This window comes from Podarcis tiliguerta (genome assembly GCF_965153285.1).
Source record: "Podarcis tiliguerta genome assembly, chromosome: 11".
Classification (NCBI taxonomy): Eukaryota; Metazoa; Chordata; class Lepidosauria; order Squamata; family Lacertidae; genus Podarcis; species Podarcis tiliguerta.
In genome coordinates, this window is record NC_139544.1 from 51,362,387 (window position 1) to 51,381,111 (window position 18,725).

Consider the following 18,725-nt stretch of genomic DNA (forward strand, 5'->3'; position numbering starts at 1 on the left):
GAAGAAGTCCTTCAACAGGGGCAACAAAATTAAGGAGCCTCTCAGCATCGTAACTGTTCTTTCAGGGCTCATATAATCCCTGAATTCAAAGTACGGGAACCATGACTTTGCAAATTTTCCCTTCAATTTTTACTTGATAGCCTGGAAGCAAGGGACGCGGGTGGCGCTGTGGTCTAAACCACAGAGCCTAGAGCTTGCCGATCAGAAGGTTGGCAGTTCGAATCCCCGCGACGGGGTGAGCTCCTGTTGCTCTGTCCCTGCTCCTGCCAACCTAGCAGTTCGATAGCACAACAAAAAGTGCAAGTAGATAAATAGGTACCGCTCCGGTGGGAACGGCATTTCCACTCTATAGAGCTTCTCCCCTGTAGGCTTCAGATTCAAGTTAGGATATAGGTCCTAACTTGGTGGGGCTAGGTTGGTGCAAGAGAAAGGAGAGGCTTGTGTGTCTTTGTAATTCAGCCATTTTTACAAGTTGCTTTGGGTCTCTTTTGTGAGGAAAGCAACTAATGTATATAGTAAATAATAAATACAGCTATTTCCAAAGGTGTTAACAGCTTCACTGATTTATTCAGCTCGCATTCCACAGCATTATAAGTACTTGTCCTTCTCAAAGGCAGTGGGCAACTGGGCACTGCATGGATTCTCTAATTTAGTGATAAAAAACAGAGGTCTGCTGAGTTTAATCCATCGTCCCCCAAGCTGTGCCTTGCCCCTACAATGCCTTTGTGTCAGCCACAGGTGAAGACACACCTCTTTCATCTGACTTTTAAAGGTGGAGGGGAGGGGTATGATGGGTGAAGCCAGTTCTTACATAAGACACTGTTGCTGTATTTGCTATGCAGGTATTTTATGAGGCTTGGTTGTGATGGCTGTATTTGTGTTTTGTTGAATTTAATTTCGCTTGCACACTGCGATGAGTCTCCTGTGGTGAAGGGTGGTATAAAAATACCTTAATAAACAGTTGCACACATGGTTTCCCCACTTGTGACCTCATAGGCAAAAGAGAATCATTTTTTTTGGGGGGGGGGGATGGTTATGGCGATGGGATATATTTGCAATCCATTTGGAGCAAAGAAGGCAGACACACCATGCAGCTCCTCTGTTCATCTTGGAAACTTGCAAGGGTTATAGTTACTTAGAGACTGTAGGACAATGAAATATTATGGTCTGGGTGAAACACGGGATTTCAGGCTGTGGTGACTCTTTCCCCCATCTCCACTTCCATCCCCAGACATAATCTAAGACATGGATGTGTGGAGTCTCGTGAAAGGATTATAGGAGTTCAGTAGACTTGAAGAATGGAAGGCAGGCTGTGTAGACCATCTCCAGTGCATATTGATACACAACTCACACAGTGCACAGTGATTCAGGGTTCCCCCATCAGTTCTACATGATAGATGCAGGGAATCATTGGTTGTACATCCAAAGAACAGGAGAAGAACACCCTTCCCCCTTTCAGGTACCTATTCTATTCTGGCATTTATGGCTTATTGCTCAAGAACCAAACTGAAGGTGTGAATGAACATGCATTCAGTACTGTGAATGATCCAGCACAAGGCTCTGTCCCATGCCATTCTCCCATGCAACATCCTTAGAACAAGTCATCCGCTTCTTCTTCTGTTTCGCATGCAATGCAAGAATGGCCTTAATCAGAAATGGGCAACCTGTGGTCCTCCAGATAGCAAGGGACTCCAACCTCCATCAGCCCCAGTCAGCATGGCCAATGGCCAGGGATGATGTGAGCTTCAGCCCAACAATATCTGGAGGACCACAGGTTACCCCCTCCCTCCAGCATTCTTGTTTTTTTCTGATGCAAAGGAACCCTATGAAGCTTAAAAGCTGTTTTCATGTGTGGATAAGTCATCACAGATATGTAACACAGCTACATTTATATTGCACGATGCCATCTCAGATGCAGCGCTATGGGGTCAGCGCAGTCATGCACCTGAAAGCAATGTTCATGCATTTCTGAGCCAGTCTTGACACACTTTTTCAACTTTTAAAGATCACCACACCCAGCCTAGTGCATTACACTCATCAGTGCAGGTAATCCAATTAAAAACACACATATACTCACCTTACATCCACATCCACAGCTTCCTAAGCACATGCGTTGCTACGAGAGAGTTAGCGATAGAAATGGGCAAACATATCAGCCAAGCATTCCAACTCACCTGTCAGAGATCTAGTAGTGGCGCTCTCATAAAGAGGGACTCCCTCCCCAGCATTGTTAAAGGCTTTCAAAGAAATGACGTAGTGGGAACTTGGTTCTGTAGGAGAAGCACAGGCACAACACAGCTGGAATTAATGGTCTGAAAGCAGATTTTGGCAACCATCTAATGTACAGCTGAAGAATCAAAGGGACTTGCCGGATGCAGACAGGACCCTTGGCAAGAGCTCTCATGGAATAATAATAAAAAGAATTAATAATAATTTATTATTTATACCCTGCCCATCTGGCTGGGTTTCCCCAGCCACTCTGGGAGGCTTCCAACAGAACACTAAAATACATTAACCTATTAAACATTAAAAGCTTCCCTAAACAGGGCTGCCTTCAGATGTCTTCTAAAAGTTTGGTAGTTATTTTTCTCTTTGACATCTGGTGGGAGGGCGTTCCACAGGGCAAGTGCCACTACCGAGAAGGCCCTCTGCCTCGTTCCCTGTAACTTGGCTTCTCATGGCGAGGGAACCGCCAGAAGGCCCTCGGCACTGGACCTCAGTGGAAGACCAAAGGATGACAAATTAACTGCTTTAGACCAGGCCTAGTGCTCTTTAGCTCAAACATGCATTAGGCACATATAAAGTGCTCTAAAAATCTTATAAAATGTTTTTTTTAAAGATATAATAGTTTTTGACTACATGCCAGGGACTGGGCAGAGGAGCAATGGTGGAGACCGCCTCCCCAGCCTGACCCTTCCAGAGAAGAGGAAGACGGCTCAGAATTACAACAGGGGTTTGAGGGAGATCACAGCTCAGAGGTGGATGAGGGGGAAAGTTGGGAAATAATGGGAAAGGAGGAGGAAGAGGAGGAAGCACCAGGGGAGAGACAGCTGATGGACACAGTGTCTTTGGAAAGCATTCCAGACCCTCCCTCTCCCAGAACCTGGCACGCCTTGAAGGTAGGAGAGCAAAGAGCTCAAAGGCAGAGGACACTTGTCAGCACCCACAGGGATGACGAATGAAGAAGTGGGAGAGATGGGGTGGGGTGGAGATTCACTCGGGGCAACGCCATTATCCAGGAGGCTGTGTCCCAAAGCCTCTCTCTGTAAATACTGAATAAAAAGCAGATGGCAAGAAACGTTCCTTGTACTTGCACAAGTTGCTAAACAAGACCAAGAGTGGATCTAACAGTCAAGAAGATGGTTTCTTCATGTGCTGTAGAGGGAAGTGGGGCACATGGGGCTGATCAACTTAGGAAGGGAGTCCATCTAGGAGAAGGATAACTCTGATCCTAAACCTCCACTGCCTTGTGCGAAATCTTCGGGAGAAGAAAAGGCTAAGGGGTAAAGCCTACACAAATCCAGACTAGAGTCCCTAAAATGGTTAGATTTTGCCTCATGTGCTTCCTTCCAGCAACTCCTGCAGTCAAGCTTGCACCAAATGTATTACTCTGCTTTCCTTGGACCGCATCGGCAAGGTTGAGAGGGGGATCTTGCTATCTGGGCAGCCCAGGACTTCCATACACACTGCCCAGGCTTGCACCCCAGGGAGGTCACTTCAGTGTTGTTAACACAGCAGTTTGACTTCATGCCCAGAGGCACACTCCACTGTCTCTCAAGACAGATGGATGCCAACAACACAGCTTGCACCCAAACAAATTAAATGCAGCCCTTTAGTCATGTGACGAGCTGAAAGGGAGAAAAGGAAGTTCAAGTCTGGTGGCAACTCCTGGAAGGCTGCTACACATGGTGACCTGTCTTCAGCTTGGTGTAATATAAACTGACTGGGTTTGTTTAGAACCTGGCTAAATGTTACACTCACCATGAGAGAATTTCTCAGACATGAGCTAGGAATTTCCAGTTGAGAATTCTGAAGCCATCATTGGAGATGGAAAGAGAAGGTTGCTTTTCCCCATCAGTGATCTATCCTTACATTCTTATATCTCTGTTAACAGCTGATCATCCTTGCTCCTTTTCTTCCAAATGCCAGTAAAGAAGAAATAAGGAAAGCGGAATGAAGGGGACCTAGCCACTGTGATCCACGCGACGGTCACCTCCAGACTGGATTATTGTAACTCGCTCTACGTGGGGCTGCCCTTGAGACTGACCCAGAAACTCCAGCGGGTGCAGAATGCCGCAGCGAGACTCCTTATGGGGTCGTCGCTGCGAGATCACATTCATCCGGTACTATACCAGCTGCACTGGCTCCCGGTGGAGTACAGGATCAGGTTTAAGGTGCTGGTTTTAACCTTTAAAGCCCTATACGGCCTAGGACCCTCGTACCTACGGGACCGCCTCTCCTGGTATGCCCCACAGAGAAACCTACGGTCTGCAAATAAAAACATCCTGAAGGTCCCAGGCCTCAGAGAGGTTAGGCTGGCCTCAACTAGAGCCAGAGCTTTCTCGGCTGTGGCACCAATCTGGTGGAACGCTCTGTCACAAGAGACTAGGGCCCTGCGGGACTTGACATCTTTCCGCAGGGCCTGTAAGACAGAGCTGTTCCACCAGGCCTTTGGTCAGGGCGCAGCCTGACCCCCTCCTCTGGCAATCTGCACAGGGTCTTGCTTGCTGGTTGCCATCAATTTGTTTTTGATTGATTTTATGATGAAAAGTTTTTAGAATGTTGGATTGTTTTGGTTGTTGTTAGCCGCCCTGAGCCCAGCTTTGGCTGGGAAGGGCGGGGTATAAATAAAATTTATTATTATTATTATTATTAGAAGTGGCTAGGAACTCGATAATTCCTTCCAGCATTGGTGCTGCTTATCTCTTGGAGAAAGCCATCAGAATTATCAATGGTAAGAGCTCGGCTTACACATGTTGCTACTTTTAGCATGAGTGCAGCCACAACCTTGACAAACCAAGTACAAGAGAGTCTTCTTTTCCATTCACATCACAGACATGCTATGTTACAGGAGCAATATAACTTTAGATTATTGTTAATTGCTACCTGCCTGGTTACTGAGCGATCAAGTCTCTTGACCCGTTAATTCTTACTTCAGGAGAGGAGCTATATCAGTAATGTTCATTTTTAAACTTTCCTTCTTACTAATACTGAGATCTTCTCAAGTGCTCAGCTGCCTAAATAATGTGGATTCCCTTGACCTAACTCTCAGGCGCCGCATATTTCACTGGAGCATGACAGAAGAAATGATTATAATTTACAAAGTATTGTACTAATGAAAATCACTATCATCATCAAACGAGAACTATCCACATCCAGCAAAGAATATTTTGTGGTGCTCAACTGCAGGGAAAGGTTGTATCTCTGTTTTGTATGCAGAAGGACCTGGGTTCAATCCTGGCATCTCCAAGAAGGCCAGGGAGTGTTCCCTGCCTAAAACCTTGGAGAGCTATGACTAGTTAGCATAAACAGTACTGCACAAGATGGACCAGTGGTCTGATTAAGTCTGAAGCAGATTCCTGCATACATATTTAACTAACTCACTGGACGGTTGGTCCCCCCCCGTTGTTATTTATTTTTGTATTTGGCTTTAGAAGTTTAATAACATTGATGGACATCTTTAATACAAATAACTTGGGCACAATCCTGATAAAAGATAGACATTTTTTTAATGGCTGTGATGCTGTGCACATTTACCTGGGAATCCCATTCAGCTCACTGGATTTGCTGTACATCCCATAATTTCAATGAGGAGGTTAAGCAAGGAGCTTCACAATGGGGGACATATTTAGTCAAATTGCTTCATTCTGGTTTGGATAAGGCCGTAGTATTACTGGCCAAAAACTCAGAAAAAATACCAAGGAAAACAAAGCAAGACATATCCATTTTAAGCAAATAGTGGGTGTCAATGATGCAACATTGACCCACTCATTTTTGTAGCACAGATCAGAAGGGGAAAGTATATATAAATATTGGGGCATTGGGGAAGCAAAAAATAGCTGAAGATCATGCATCCAACCAACCCTACAAAGCAAAAATACCCAGGGATTGCTGCCAAATATTTGCAGATGAATCATCTTTATTCCTTTACCCAGATAGCATTGGCCCTGATCCAGCTTTTATGAGCATACAGAGGAGGAAGCCTGCTAGCGACAGGCAGCTAACAGTAAGGGAGCAGGGATAATAAATAATTTCAAATTGTTCACCTTCCTCACACCTTCTCTTGCTGCTTCCCCTTGGCTCCTGGTAATGTGCTTCTCAGAACTACTAATTCTAATATGGTGTTATTTGGAGATCATCTATGACTATGATACCTCTAAATTTCTTAAATTCTTGAGCGGGACATGTCTGTAATACTCATTGAGCTAGCTGGCTCCTCACCTTTCTTAATACTGTATTGTGAGGCAAAGCAAACTATTTAATTAACTTAAATATAAGCAAATCTCTCTCTAGCTGCCCAGCTCCCTAGCTGGCACCCAGCAAGGCAATGTCCCAGACCAGCTTAGCTTCAGCAACATGGCAGCCTCATGAGCCTTCATGACAGAGGTGGGGAATCACTGTTGGGCAGTGGACCAGATCCAACTGATGTCAACCTTCCATTGGCCACATTTGAGAAGTGGGTGGAGCTCTTTGCCTATCAATCACCTGCCATCATAACATGGTAACAAGTCTCTGGGCAAATCAGGGCAGCTTACAATTGGCACCGACAGTTAAGAAGCACCCAATGCAAACTGAGGTTGCAAAAGAAGATTGGGAGCACGCTCTAAGGCTCCCAATTTTTCCTATACAGCCATGGCTTTATCTGTCCCATGTCACGTGGAGTTCTTGCAGCCTGGACACTGAGGTCCAGCTCCAAGGGCCTTCTGGCAGTTCCCTCACTGCTAGAAGTGAGGTTACAGGGAGAGAGCCTTCTTGGTAGTGGCGCCCACCCTGTGGAACACCCTCCCATCAGATGTCAAGGAAATAAACAACTATCTGGCTTTTAGAAGAAATCTGAATGCAGCCCTATTTAGGGAAGTTTTTAATGATTGATGTTTTATTGTATTTTTAGTATTCTGTTGGGAGCCGCTCAGAGTGGCTGGGGAAACCCGGTCAGATGGGTGGGGTATAAATAATATCCATAGCTGTCGACTTTAAGATTTGAAAATAAGGGATCAGCAGCCTCCAAAATAAAGGATCAGCAGCCTCACCTGTTTCAGGGACAGTCTATGGGATATCTAACAATCCAGGATAGCAGCGGGAAGCAGCGGGAAACGGTGCTGGAATAAGGGAATTTCCCGCAAAAAAAGGGAAGGTTGACAGCTATGATAATATCAGAGGTTCCTCAACTGTACTTCAGACCCTGAGGCCAAGCTGTTCTGTGTCTATGACTGCACTGGGAAAACCTAGCATTACCTTCTTGCCTCCCTTTGCCAAGATATAATTCAAGGTAGTTGCACGATTAGTGATACATATGACCTTCCCACCACCACCTGATGGGCAGAGAATGATGGGGGTACTTAGCATTGGAAGGTTAAGTTTTCAAGGCACAGTGTATCCATCTTTGCAGCGTATGAGTTTCCCCTTAGTGTACAGTATAGGAGTCACTGATGGCAGGCAACCACTGGATCAAAGATCCAACACGCTTGACATCATGCCTAGTCCATGATGCTTAGAGTCTGGCATTTGCTGCAGTACTTAGCTAGACTGGATCTGGAGAGCTCATGAGCTTGCGAGACTGACACCCTTGATTCAGAATTCCATATTTCATTCCAATTTATAATCCCAGACATGCTCAGGATGATTAATCCTATTATTCAAATGCCAAATGAATCAATATTACTTATTTTACAATACTGCTTAATGATTCCCTGCCCCCATATTTTGTAATTACTTTTATGTTCTACACGGATACATTTGGTTAATGTTACTAATGAGATGGATGGCGTGCTCCTTGCCAAAAAAAAAAAAAAAGTGGGGGGGAGAAGTGAAACTTTTTTTTTTAAGGCTTCATGAATTACCAGAGCATTTATCCATTCACAACACTTGAGGGCGAACAGATCATTTTCACAGCATTATTCATTCCATTGGCATTCACTGCAGCCTTATTGGCCAAGCAGAAACGATTTGGTATTCATGGAGATGGATGCAGAGATATATTCATAGAATTTCCACTATTAACTTTCCGACTAAGGATGTGATTTGCACAGAATGAATTTGCACAGGGTTGCCTCCCACAAATGAACATACGAAGAGCTGGGTGGGTGAGGTTAGCTGTTTTGAATCCTCAACAGCCACAAACACAGACCTGCTGTCTCTATAGCAACATGGCTGCACTCAAAAACTCTTCCCGTCCCTCTGTAAGAGGAATTTCAACAAACACCTTTAATGGCTGGGAGGTCATTAGGGAGAGGAGTCTGCCACCAGTGTACTCCATCAAGTTGTTTATTTATTAATTTATTTAAAGCACTCTTGTCCCACTCTTCAAGCCAAAACAAAATTCAACAGGAAGGCTCCCAGAGTGGCTTACAATTTTCACAGATGCAAATTTATAATCTGAAGCACATGGCATGAAAGGAAAGGAGAGTAGGAGGGAGGAGGGAAAAGCAAACTCAATGACAAGTTCTAAGCCATGGGTAGGCAAATTAAGGCCTGGGGGGGGGCGGATCTGGCCCAATTGCCTTCTAAATCCAGCCTGCGGACAGTCCAGCAATCAGCCTGTTTTTACATGAGTAGAATGTGTCCTTTAATTTAAAATGCATCTCTGGGTTATTTGTGGGGCCTGCCTGGTGTTTTTACATGAGTAGAATGTGTGCTTTTATTTCAAATGCATCTCTGGGTTATTTGTGGGGCATAGGAATTCATTCATTTTTATTTTTATTTTCAAAATAATCCGGCCCCCCACAAGGTCTGAGGGACAGTGGACCGGCCCCCTGCTGAAAAAGTTTGCCGACCCCTATTCTAAGCACTAGTTTCTATCACCATCATCTCCCTTCCACCTAGGAGCTCATCCTTCAATCCCAGTCCATCTTCCCTATACACATTTGCCTGCAGGTATCAGAACTCACTTCGGGTTACTGCAGGGACTCAAGCATCTTTTCTAGCCAAAGGACATGTTTTGTAGTCAAACCCTCTCTTGACTACAAAAGATCTCTCATATGGTTCATAAGCTGGTATCCAAAATCCAAGGCTGACAATGGTCCATTTCACCATACCAACTCTTTTGCAAACAGGGTTTAGGAAGTTTGGCACTGAGGAGTGGGGTTTTTTTGGGGGGGGCAGTGTCCTGCCCCCCACCCCCACTGGCAGACTGGAGCAGGTGCACAGTAAGTCAAGAATGACACAGAGCCCACCTTAAGAACATATCCCCCTTTAAAGAACCTTTTTAATCCTATTAGCTGCCTTTAATCACATTAGCAGTTCTCATTATTTTTTTTCCTTTTAAATGCAGTATTAACATAGCATTAACCTCCTATCATGGTCATGTTCGCCAAAGCAGTTAATTTCCCTTGCTGCCTTGAACCACAGCAAGACTCCGCTTCTGAGATGCTTCCTTCTTCCATCTTGCACGGCGCCCTGCCTGAACAGAGTTCTGAAATAATCCTGCCTCTCAGGAAGGCATAATCTCTGTTAATTAAACCCCTCTTTAAAATCTGACCTCATCTCTTTTTTGTTCTATTATAGTTTGGGATTAATGCAAAGCCAATACAGAGCCAAATACCTTTCCTACAAGGCCTGGAGAAACAGACAATGGATAAACCCAGGACTGATGCAGAGTTAAGTACAGCCAGCAAAGCCCCTTCATTTTCATGGGCCCAGTTGCACTCAGGGATGGAAGGATGAGTCTATTTTAGGGCCATGGCAATATTGCACGTGTTCATTCATAAATCCATCCCATCTTGTTTCTGCACTACCATGGTTTTTATTTGAAATTCAAACAGGACACTATATATATTTTAGAACTTTTAAAAAAAGTGGTTTTCTTACAAAATGCACGTTTTTGTTTTTATTTAACAAAATGTATGTACTACTGGATTGTAATAAAACCTCTAAGTAGGTTTAAAAAAAAACCCAACACCTTTCTGGACTCTCATCCCATTTTTGGTGAGTTTTCCCCCCTTCTAATTGTAAGTTTTAAAAACTGTTCTCAATGCTGTATTTTGGGTTGTCGTGACTCACCCTGGGACCTTAAGGTAAAGGGATTAATAATAATAATAATAATAATAATAATAATAATAATAATAATAATAATAATAATAAATATTACCATCTGTTTATAAAAAAATAAGCGTTTTCTCTTAATGTTTGCACTTTAAAATGTACTTTTCCCTTATTCACCCATTCACATGTTGGTACATTTCTAAAGCTGAGAATTGCATTGCAAAATTCAGAAGGGTGCAATATTCAAAAGACAATTATGTTCCCATCTGTTCATTAGCCCAAGAGGCAAGGCTCAGGTCCGTTTGCATCAGAATTCACAAAGATCAAATTCCTTAAGCATGCCTAGGCACACCTAATGTCCCCCAGGAACCTGCTCTAAATTGTGCATATCTTAGTTAGGATCCTGTTGAGTAATTGGTACCTGGGTCTAGCATGCATCTTTGACTTGGACACATTTTAATCCCTCTGGCTTGAGAGTAGAGTGTGGGAGAGCTAGTCCACAGAAGCCTTTAAGGTCTGGGGAGTGCCCACAAAACTGCTCTGGCGTGCTGCTGGCTGGACTCCCTGCGGTTCCCTTATTTAGCAAGAACCAGCCAAATCTCCACTTGACACATCTCAGGTCAGCAGTTCAAGACTTGCTACAGCTTCAAGCCCAAACATCTCACCTCCATCTTCCATGATTGCCCCTGCCCTACACCTTTCTCTTTTGCTGTCGATGGCTTGCAGCACCCCAAAATCTGTACTTCCCCGGTTCAGAATATGACTCTGTCCAGAAGAGCACCAAAAATTTTATCTGCCTGCCAAATTTAAATGCTGCCAATAAATGGAATATCCCAGAAAATATAGATTTCACAGGAAACCCAACTCCTTAGCAACAAAGTTATGGAAACTGGAGCTGTCTTCTGACACTCAAATTGAGTGTTAAATATGCAGGGATCTACACCAGATTGCAGGGTCCTACAATGTGTGGGGAACCTCCCTGCTTCAGGCAGTCACCCTGAAATTTGTGACTGGTGTCAACAAAGCCCACCAGGGAACATCTAGCATGTTCGTCCCTTCACATATTTAACACACTATCCAAATACCTGAAGGGTGCACACCTGTCCTAATGCTTAGCAACAGTAGCTTATTTTCCAGAGGAAGAGTGGTTATTTGGATGGCCTTGGGGAAAAATACACTTCTCAGGATCCCTATATTTCACGGAGTCCCTACATTTATAGGACAAAGGGAGGGAAATGAAAGAGGAGGCACGGTGTGGCTTGGCAGCACTGAAAACATTTGTGGGAGATGGGCTGAGGCACTCAGACCCCATTGTGCTGCAGATGATGCTACTGAGGCTGTGACAGGATCTAAAGGCAGAACTGAATTAGAGGAGGGGACAAGCTCTTTCCTCATTTTTACAGATAATGGCCCAGTTTACTGAATCCAGTTTGGAACCGAGTTGTTGGAGTTATTTCCTTATGGCACTAGAAATGCACACGGACACATCACTCATTCTGCATTGAGGGCCTCTGCAAAAGCCAGATGGATGCCATTCTGTTTGTATACACTCACTGTAACCAACAACTTGCATAGCAATTTGTATGTGTGTGTGAAACCTGGGCAGGCTTCCAAGTACAGCTGGTCGACATATTGCACAGATTCTATGGTATTCTTAAACTGATATGGTTCTCTTTTAAGAATTGTGGCAAATTTAGAAAGTATGGAAAAGTCTAGTTCTTGAAGTCTAGTTCTCATGGACATGTCAAATCCCTGTCTGGGCTATACCCACTTCAGTACCCAAGTGAACTGAAAGGCCTTTTAGCCAAGCCACCTGCACCAAAACAGATGTCATATGGTCAGGTGGGGGGGCAGATAAAGATGGAGCTGTACCATAGAGAGCTGGCACTCAGCTGATCTTAAAAAAAAAGGTAAAGGACCCCTGACAGTTAAGTCCAGCCGTGGACGACTCTGGGGTTGTGGCGCTCATCTCACTTTATAGGCGGAGGAAGCTGGCGTTTGTCCACAGACAGTTTTTCCGGGTCACATGGCCAACATGACTAAGCCGCTTCTGGCGAACCAGAGCAGTGCACAGAAATGCTGTTTACCTTCCCGCTGGAGCAGTACCTATTTATCTACTTGCACTTTTCATGTGCTTTCAAACTGCTATGTTGGCAGGAGCTGGGACTGAGCAACAGGAGCTCACCCCATCGCAGAGATTTGAACCACCAACCTTCTGATTGGCAAGCCCAAGAGTCTCAGTGGTTTAGACCACAAATCTTAAGTGCAGGCAAAAATGAGTCACCTGATGCTGTTGTGATGACAGGTGGTTGACAGGTGGTGACCCTGCCCACCTGTCAAACCTGGCCAATGGGTGTGCTTGGGGGGGGGGGAGAGATAAGTACCCAACCTCCTACATCCAGCTGGAACCAGTTCCCCACCCTTGTCCTACTTGCCTCTGACCCCCTGGCATAACCTGTTATTCTTATTCCCCTCCAACAGTTTCCCAAACTTAATCCCAGCATGATTTATACTTCATGCAAGGGAATTGCTCTTGGACTGATGAGTAATAGGGAAGTTGACCCAGGTGTCGCTTTCCAGTGAGGTGGATATTAACACTTCATGTCGGCACTGCACTGCTCAAAGACTTTCCAAAAGGCCAAGTCTCCGGTGAGTTATTACATCAACAAGATGCCTGGACAACCGAAAAGCCTTGATGGCTCTTCAGCAAACACATTTCGTGAGGCCGAGGGCATGAGGGAGGTAACCCTTCCTTGAACTACATGCTATTAGGAAGGTGTCGTTCTGATACTATGATAGATTTCAGAGGCCTTTTTGTGTGCTGATGGACACAGATGCCTTCCAACGGAAGACCTTAAAATTAGGGAGCCCGGCTCTCGTTATAAATTCTCTCTGCTTCGCTAAACCATCAGGCACATTATATTAATGCAGTTCAAGAGATTAACAGTAAATCCCATCTTTACGGTAGCTTTTAAGATGTCAGCCCATCCTACCTCACACCTGCTCTCCAATTTCTCACACGAGAGACATCCCGAATGCCTCGTAGCCAAATGCCAAGGCCTTTTAAAGGCAGGCTGGAGCCTGAACACACTTAAAAGGAAGTCGAGCCCCCTGTGGAGGCATGAACCTTTACAACTCCCACGGTGCATTGCAGCTTTAGTGCATCCGTTGAAGAGCGTAAAGCTTAACCAAGCTTGGGGGAAATAAGTAGTCTGCATGTGGCATATAAGGTTTGGAATCGATGCAACAAGCAGAATGTTAAACTGGCCAAGTTGGAAGGCAAGTAGAGAAGCGAAGAAGAAGAAGAAGAAGAAGAAGAAGAAGAAGAAGAAGAAGAAGACAACAACATATGGAGAAATTAATTAAAAATGAGCCACCGTGATCTGAGAGGCATTGTGACTTTGGGATATAAAGTGCATTCAGCATGTAGCCCTGTGTGCAAACATTAATGCGCAAGTTGTGCCAGAGTTTTCACAGTTGCTTTGCCAGAAATGAAAAACGAACAGCAAAACATGTTAGATGGTTGCATGAGCAAAACGTAAGCATAGATATGAAGAGATTCCAAGCCAGTTTCCTGCGCTTTTGTGTGCACGTCTTCAATATGGGTGCCATGGCCCTTTGCAGTGTTGGTTTAGAGCATTGGTACAAAACTCTTCAGCCAAAAAGCCTTCCAGAGTGGCTTACATACAACAGGTTAAAAAAAGACAGCCCCTCTCTCTTAGTTGGTAGCACAACACCGAAAGAAAATGGGATGTGGAGGGAAGAGGGGGAAAGCAAACTCAGGCATTTAAAACAGCAGTTGAAACAGTTCAGGGGCAAACTCTTCATGGATCTGGTCTTTTGGCCGAGTTGCAGTGGCGTAGCGTGGGGGGTGCAAGGGGGGCTGGCCGCACCGGGCGCAACATCTGGGGGGGGGTGCGCTTGCACTCGCAGCTCTCTGCCCCTACCTGGCTCACTCACTCTCTCTCACTGCAGTGCTGGCTGTGCGAATCCGAGCCGAGCCGCCAGGTCGCCACCCACTGTGGAGGGGAGGGTGCCAGGCGTGCGGTGCGGAGAGAGAGCAAGGGACTATCTGGGGGACGGACAGTGCAGCGGGGGGGGGGCGCAAATTACTTGCCTTGCCCAGGGTTAGGGGGCGCAAATTACTTGCCTTGCCCCGGGTGCTGACAACCCACGCTACGCCACTGCCGAGTTGATAGAATGAAACCTGCTTCCCCTCTCTCCCACTGAGGCAGCCTGCTGAAATGGCTGTTTCTAGCTTAGACAATTACAGAAGCTCCCTTGCATAGGACGAAAGAAGGCAAGGAGAACAAGAAAATATTTTCTGCACACAGTTTTCCTGCTGGATGGGGAAGTGCATGCGAATAAGGGCCTAAATTCATGTCCAGATGTGGAAGCAGATTTGGGTCAATACAACAGCGTGCATCTGAATGTGAAACATATGATCCACATTTGAACTGGTGATGTTATGCATTTCTATCAGTTTTTCAATATGGGCAGGTGTACAGCAAATTCTTTGCACACAGGAAGTCCCAGTGTGATTTCCTAGCCGCAGGTAGCAGTTGATGGGTGAAACCATCACAGAGACCATTGGAAGCTGCTGTCAGTCAGATTATACATTACTAGGTTAAATGGACAAGTAGCCTTATCTAGTTTAAGGTAGCATTCTGTGCTTTCTAAATCTTTTTGCCTGTTATTCTTCATTTTATTGATTTATTTATGAAAGTGTGGGTCTCCTTTTACATGCGTCTCAAGGCAGTTTACAAACATACAGCAGAATACAGTTCTTCTGAAAACCATACAGAAAAAAACAACAAGTAAACATAGAGTGAAAACAATACAAAACAAATACTTAAGACCAGTGCTTTTTTTGTGGGGGTACACAGGGGTACGCATACCCCTAAACATTTTGTGAATCTTTGTACTTTTGTCTATTTGCTGTATTTATTTCTTCCCATTTGAACTATAAAAGAGTGATTGCCTTGAGTCAAAATGAGAGTACCCCTAAATATGTTTTTTTTTGGGGGGGGGGAGGCACTGCTTAAGACAGGGACATTTTTTAAATCCAGATGGAAGAGCTTGTCAGATCCTCACCCTCCACAAAATCTCTCACTTCTTCATGGGGAGCAAAGATAAGGGAAGCCACACTGAAAGCCCTGCTCTGGAGCCCTATCTGCAGTACACATTGAAAGCAATATCATATCCCTTTAAACATTCACAACTTCCACCATTATGGGAACTGCAGTTTGCTATGGGTGCTGAGAGCCATAAGGAGGCCTCAACCCGCCTCACAGAGCTGCAAAGGAAGAGGGATTGTATTAAGTTGTGGGTGAACATATAAGACGACACAGCGATTCTTCAAACAGCTCTTGTTTATTCACAGGCCAGGACAGAACTGAACTGAAGGATTCAGTCAGCCTGCTTATATAGAGCTCCAGTACAATGTAACTTAACAATTTTCTAAAACTATCCAATCACTGAACGTCACTTTCTATCCCTTCTTTGCATAACTATCTACAGTATCCCCCTGCTGGTACATAACAGATTGATTGTTAAACTGCTCTGACAATTGTAGCTCTGTGAGGGTTCATTTTATTTTATTTTATATTGAAAGTTTTCAGTGAGGAAATTAAGGGAAAGGGAAAAAGTTGTGCCAGAGTTCTCACAGTTGCTTTGCCAGAAATGAAAAACGAAAAGCAAAACATGTTAGATGGTTGCATGAGCAAAACATAAGCATAGATATGAAGAGATTTCAAGCCAGTTTCCTGCTCTTTTGTGTGCATGTCTTCAATATGGGTGCCATGGCCATTTGCAGTGTTGGTTTAGAGCATTGGGACGTGGGTGACACTGTGCGTTAAACCACACAGCCTAGTACTTGCCAATCAGAAGGTCGGGTTTCCTAACAACTCTCAGCAGCCTTAACAAAGGACACTTTGCAGGATTCTCTGAGGAAAGCCATTCCAGTTTCAAGTGGGACCTGAGTTACTGCAGAGGCGGCTTCTGCCATTTTAGGGATATGAATGAGAAATCTACTCTGTTTTTGATTGGGTGTCAAAGTGCTTTTTACAAAAAAATCCTTTCATCTTTTTGTTATAGCTCTTTACATCAAGGGGGGAAATGTAAAATAAAATTGACGTGCTGAAAGTGCACTTGACCCTCGCAGGTCAAATAAATATAAAGTTAAAAGAAAGGTATATTCGCTGAGCCTTTGATATTCATTTTGGCGTGCTCAATTGAAACAGATCTGTTCTCAGGCTGTTTTATCAGTATCACTCCTTATCTGCCTTTTGTTGTATTCAATGGGGGTTCTCTCTGCCTTTTTTTCAAGTGTATCGGTCTCCCTCTCTGGGTATCACAGACTTCTGATGAATTTAGGACTGTGAGGATCAAATTCTATTTGTCTTCCTGCAGGGAAGCAAGACAGGGACTTTGTCACGAAATTGTGAAGCTTAGGCTCTTCACAGATCAAAATCCCTTGGGTTTATATAGCTAGCAGTCAGCCCAGGGATTTCTACACCAAAAGTGGGGAAGAGGAGGGGGAGAACGGGGACTTCAATTGCTCCAGTGGGTTTCTGAGCACAATTCAAACTGTTGGTGCTAACCTCGGCCCACTATACCTGAAGGAGCGTCTCCACCCCCATTGTTCAGCCCAGACACTGAGGTCCTTTTCTGAGGGCCTTCTGGTGGTTCCCTCACTGTGAGAAGCGAAGTTCCAGGGAATCAAGCAGAGGGCCTTCTCGGTAGTGGCACCCACCCTGTGGCACACCCTACCCTTCAGATTTCACGGAAATAAACAACTTTCTGAGTTTTAGAAGACATCTGAAGGCAGCCCTGCATTGGGAAGTTTTTAATGTTTGATGACTTAGTATGTTTCGATATATGCTGTAAGCTGCCCAGAGTGGCTGGGGAAACCCAGCCAGATGGACAGGATATAAATAAAATTATGATGATGATGATGATGATGATGATGATGATGATGATGATGGAATGACACCCTAAATAGGAAGGTGAAGTCCAAAAGAGAGCACACTTTTTCTGTTTTGGCTGAATTTGAATTCCAGCAAGAGTGATGCTCCTAGTTGAGGAACCTTGAAAGTTCATCAAAAAAGCTTCTGCACGATTTAAACTAATTATCAGCACATCTGTCAAGAGGAAGACCACAATCTGCTTTGGATGTCAACAGAACTGCCCTCAAGTTGAAGTGCTTTGAGGACATATATGGATACCACACAGAGAAATCTCATCTCCCCCAAGCTTTTTGCAAAAGCTACCTTCATGTGTTACTCAATGGTGTGTGGGTGCTTTTTGTGGTTGTTCTGATTGTTGTTGTAGGAATAAGAATTGTTGTCGTTGTTGGCAGTAGTAGGAGTAGATGTAGTAGTAGTGGAGGTGGTAACAGGTAGCATACCCTCCAACATTTCTCCACTGAAAATGGGGATGTCCTATACATTATTATTATTATTATTATTATTATTATTATTATTATTATTATTATTATTATTTATACCATGCCCATCTGACTAGATTGCCCCAGCTACTCTAGGTGGATTCCAACATTAAAAAAACCACCTTCCTTATACAGGGCTGCCTTCAGGTGTCTTCAAAAGGTTGTAGAGTTACTTATCTCCTTGGCTCAGGGGTCGCATAACTCCTCCCCCTCCAACATTTCTCTGATGAAAATAGGGATGTCCTAAAGAAAAGCAGGACATTCTGGGATCAAATCAGAAACTGGGATGCCGTCTGTAACTCCAGGACTGTCCCTGGAAAATAGGGCCTTATTGGTAGTGGTGTCATGACAATGGAAAGCTCTCCCCTTCAGGGAGGTAATAATGATAATAATAATAATAATAATAATAATAATAATAATAATAATAATTTATTTATAACCCACCCATCTGGATGGGTTTCCCCAGTCACTCTGGGCGGCTTCCAACAGAATACTAAAAACATGATAAAAGATCAAACATTAAAAACTGCCCTAAACAGGGCTGCTTTCAGATGTCTTCTAAAAGTCAGATAGTTGTTTATTTCCTTAACATCTGATGGGCGGGTGTTCCACAGGGCGGGCGCCACTACTGAGAAGGCCCTCTGCCTGGTTCCCTGTAGCTTCACTTCTCACAATGAGGGAACCACCAGAAGATCCGAGCTGGACGGCGGGAATGGAGATGCTCCTTCAGGTATACTGTGCTGAGGCCGTTTAGGGCTTTAAAGGTCAGCACCAACACTTTGAATTGTGCTCGGAAACATACTGGGCACTGAGGCTGGTAACTTTTCTGGCAGCAGCAGAAAACTATCTTCTTTTGCAAGCAACCTAAACAAACTATGGTGGCTGTTGTTGTTTAGTCGTTTAGTCATGTCTGACTCTTCGTGACCCCATGGACCAGAGCACGCCAGGCACTCTTGTCTTCCACTGCCTCCCTCAGTTTGGTCAAACTCATGGTGGTAGCTTCAAGGACACTGTCCAACCATCTGGTCCTCTGTCATCCCCTTCTCCTTGTGTCCTCAATCTTTCCCAACACCAGGGT

General features: G+C 44.5%; 1 protein-coding gene across 3 annotated transcripts in view; it reads right to left on the reverse strand.

Moving 5' to 3' along the window:
• Nucleotides 1-18,725, reverse strand: part of DCC (DCC netrin 1 receptor) — a gene marked incomplete at its 5' end in the record, with an annotated part of 926,289 nt that overhangs the window by 115,513 nt on the left and 792,051 nt on the right. For all 3 annotated transcript variants that reach the window (XM_083402635.1, XM_083402634.1, XM_083402636.1), the window contains one exon: nucleotides 2,175-2,270. In XM_083402635.1, the coding sequence (XP_083258761.1) occupies nucleotides 2,175-2,270 (96 nt within the window). The remainder of the gene's footprint in view (nucleotides 1-2,174; nucleotides 2,271-18,725) is intronic.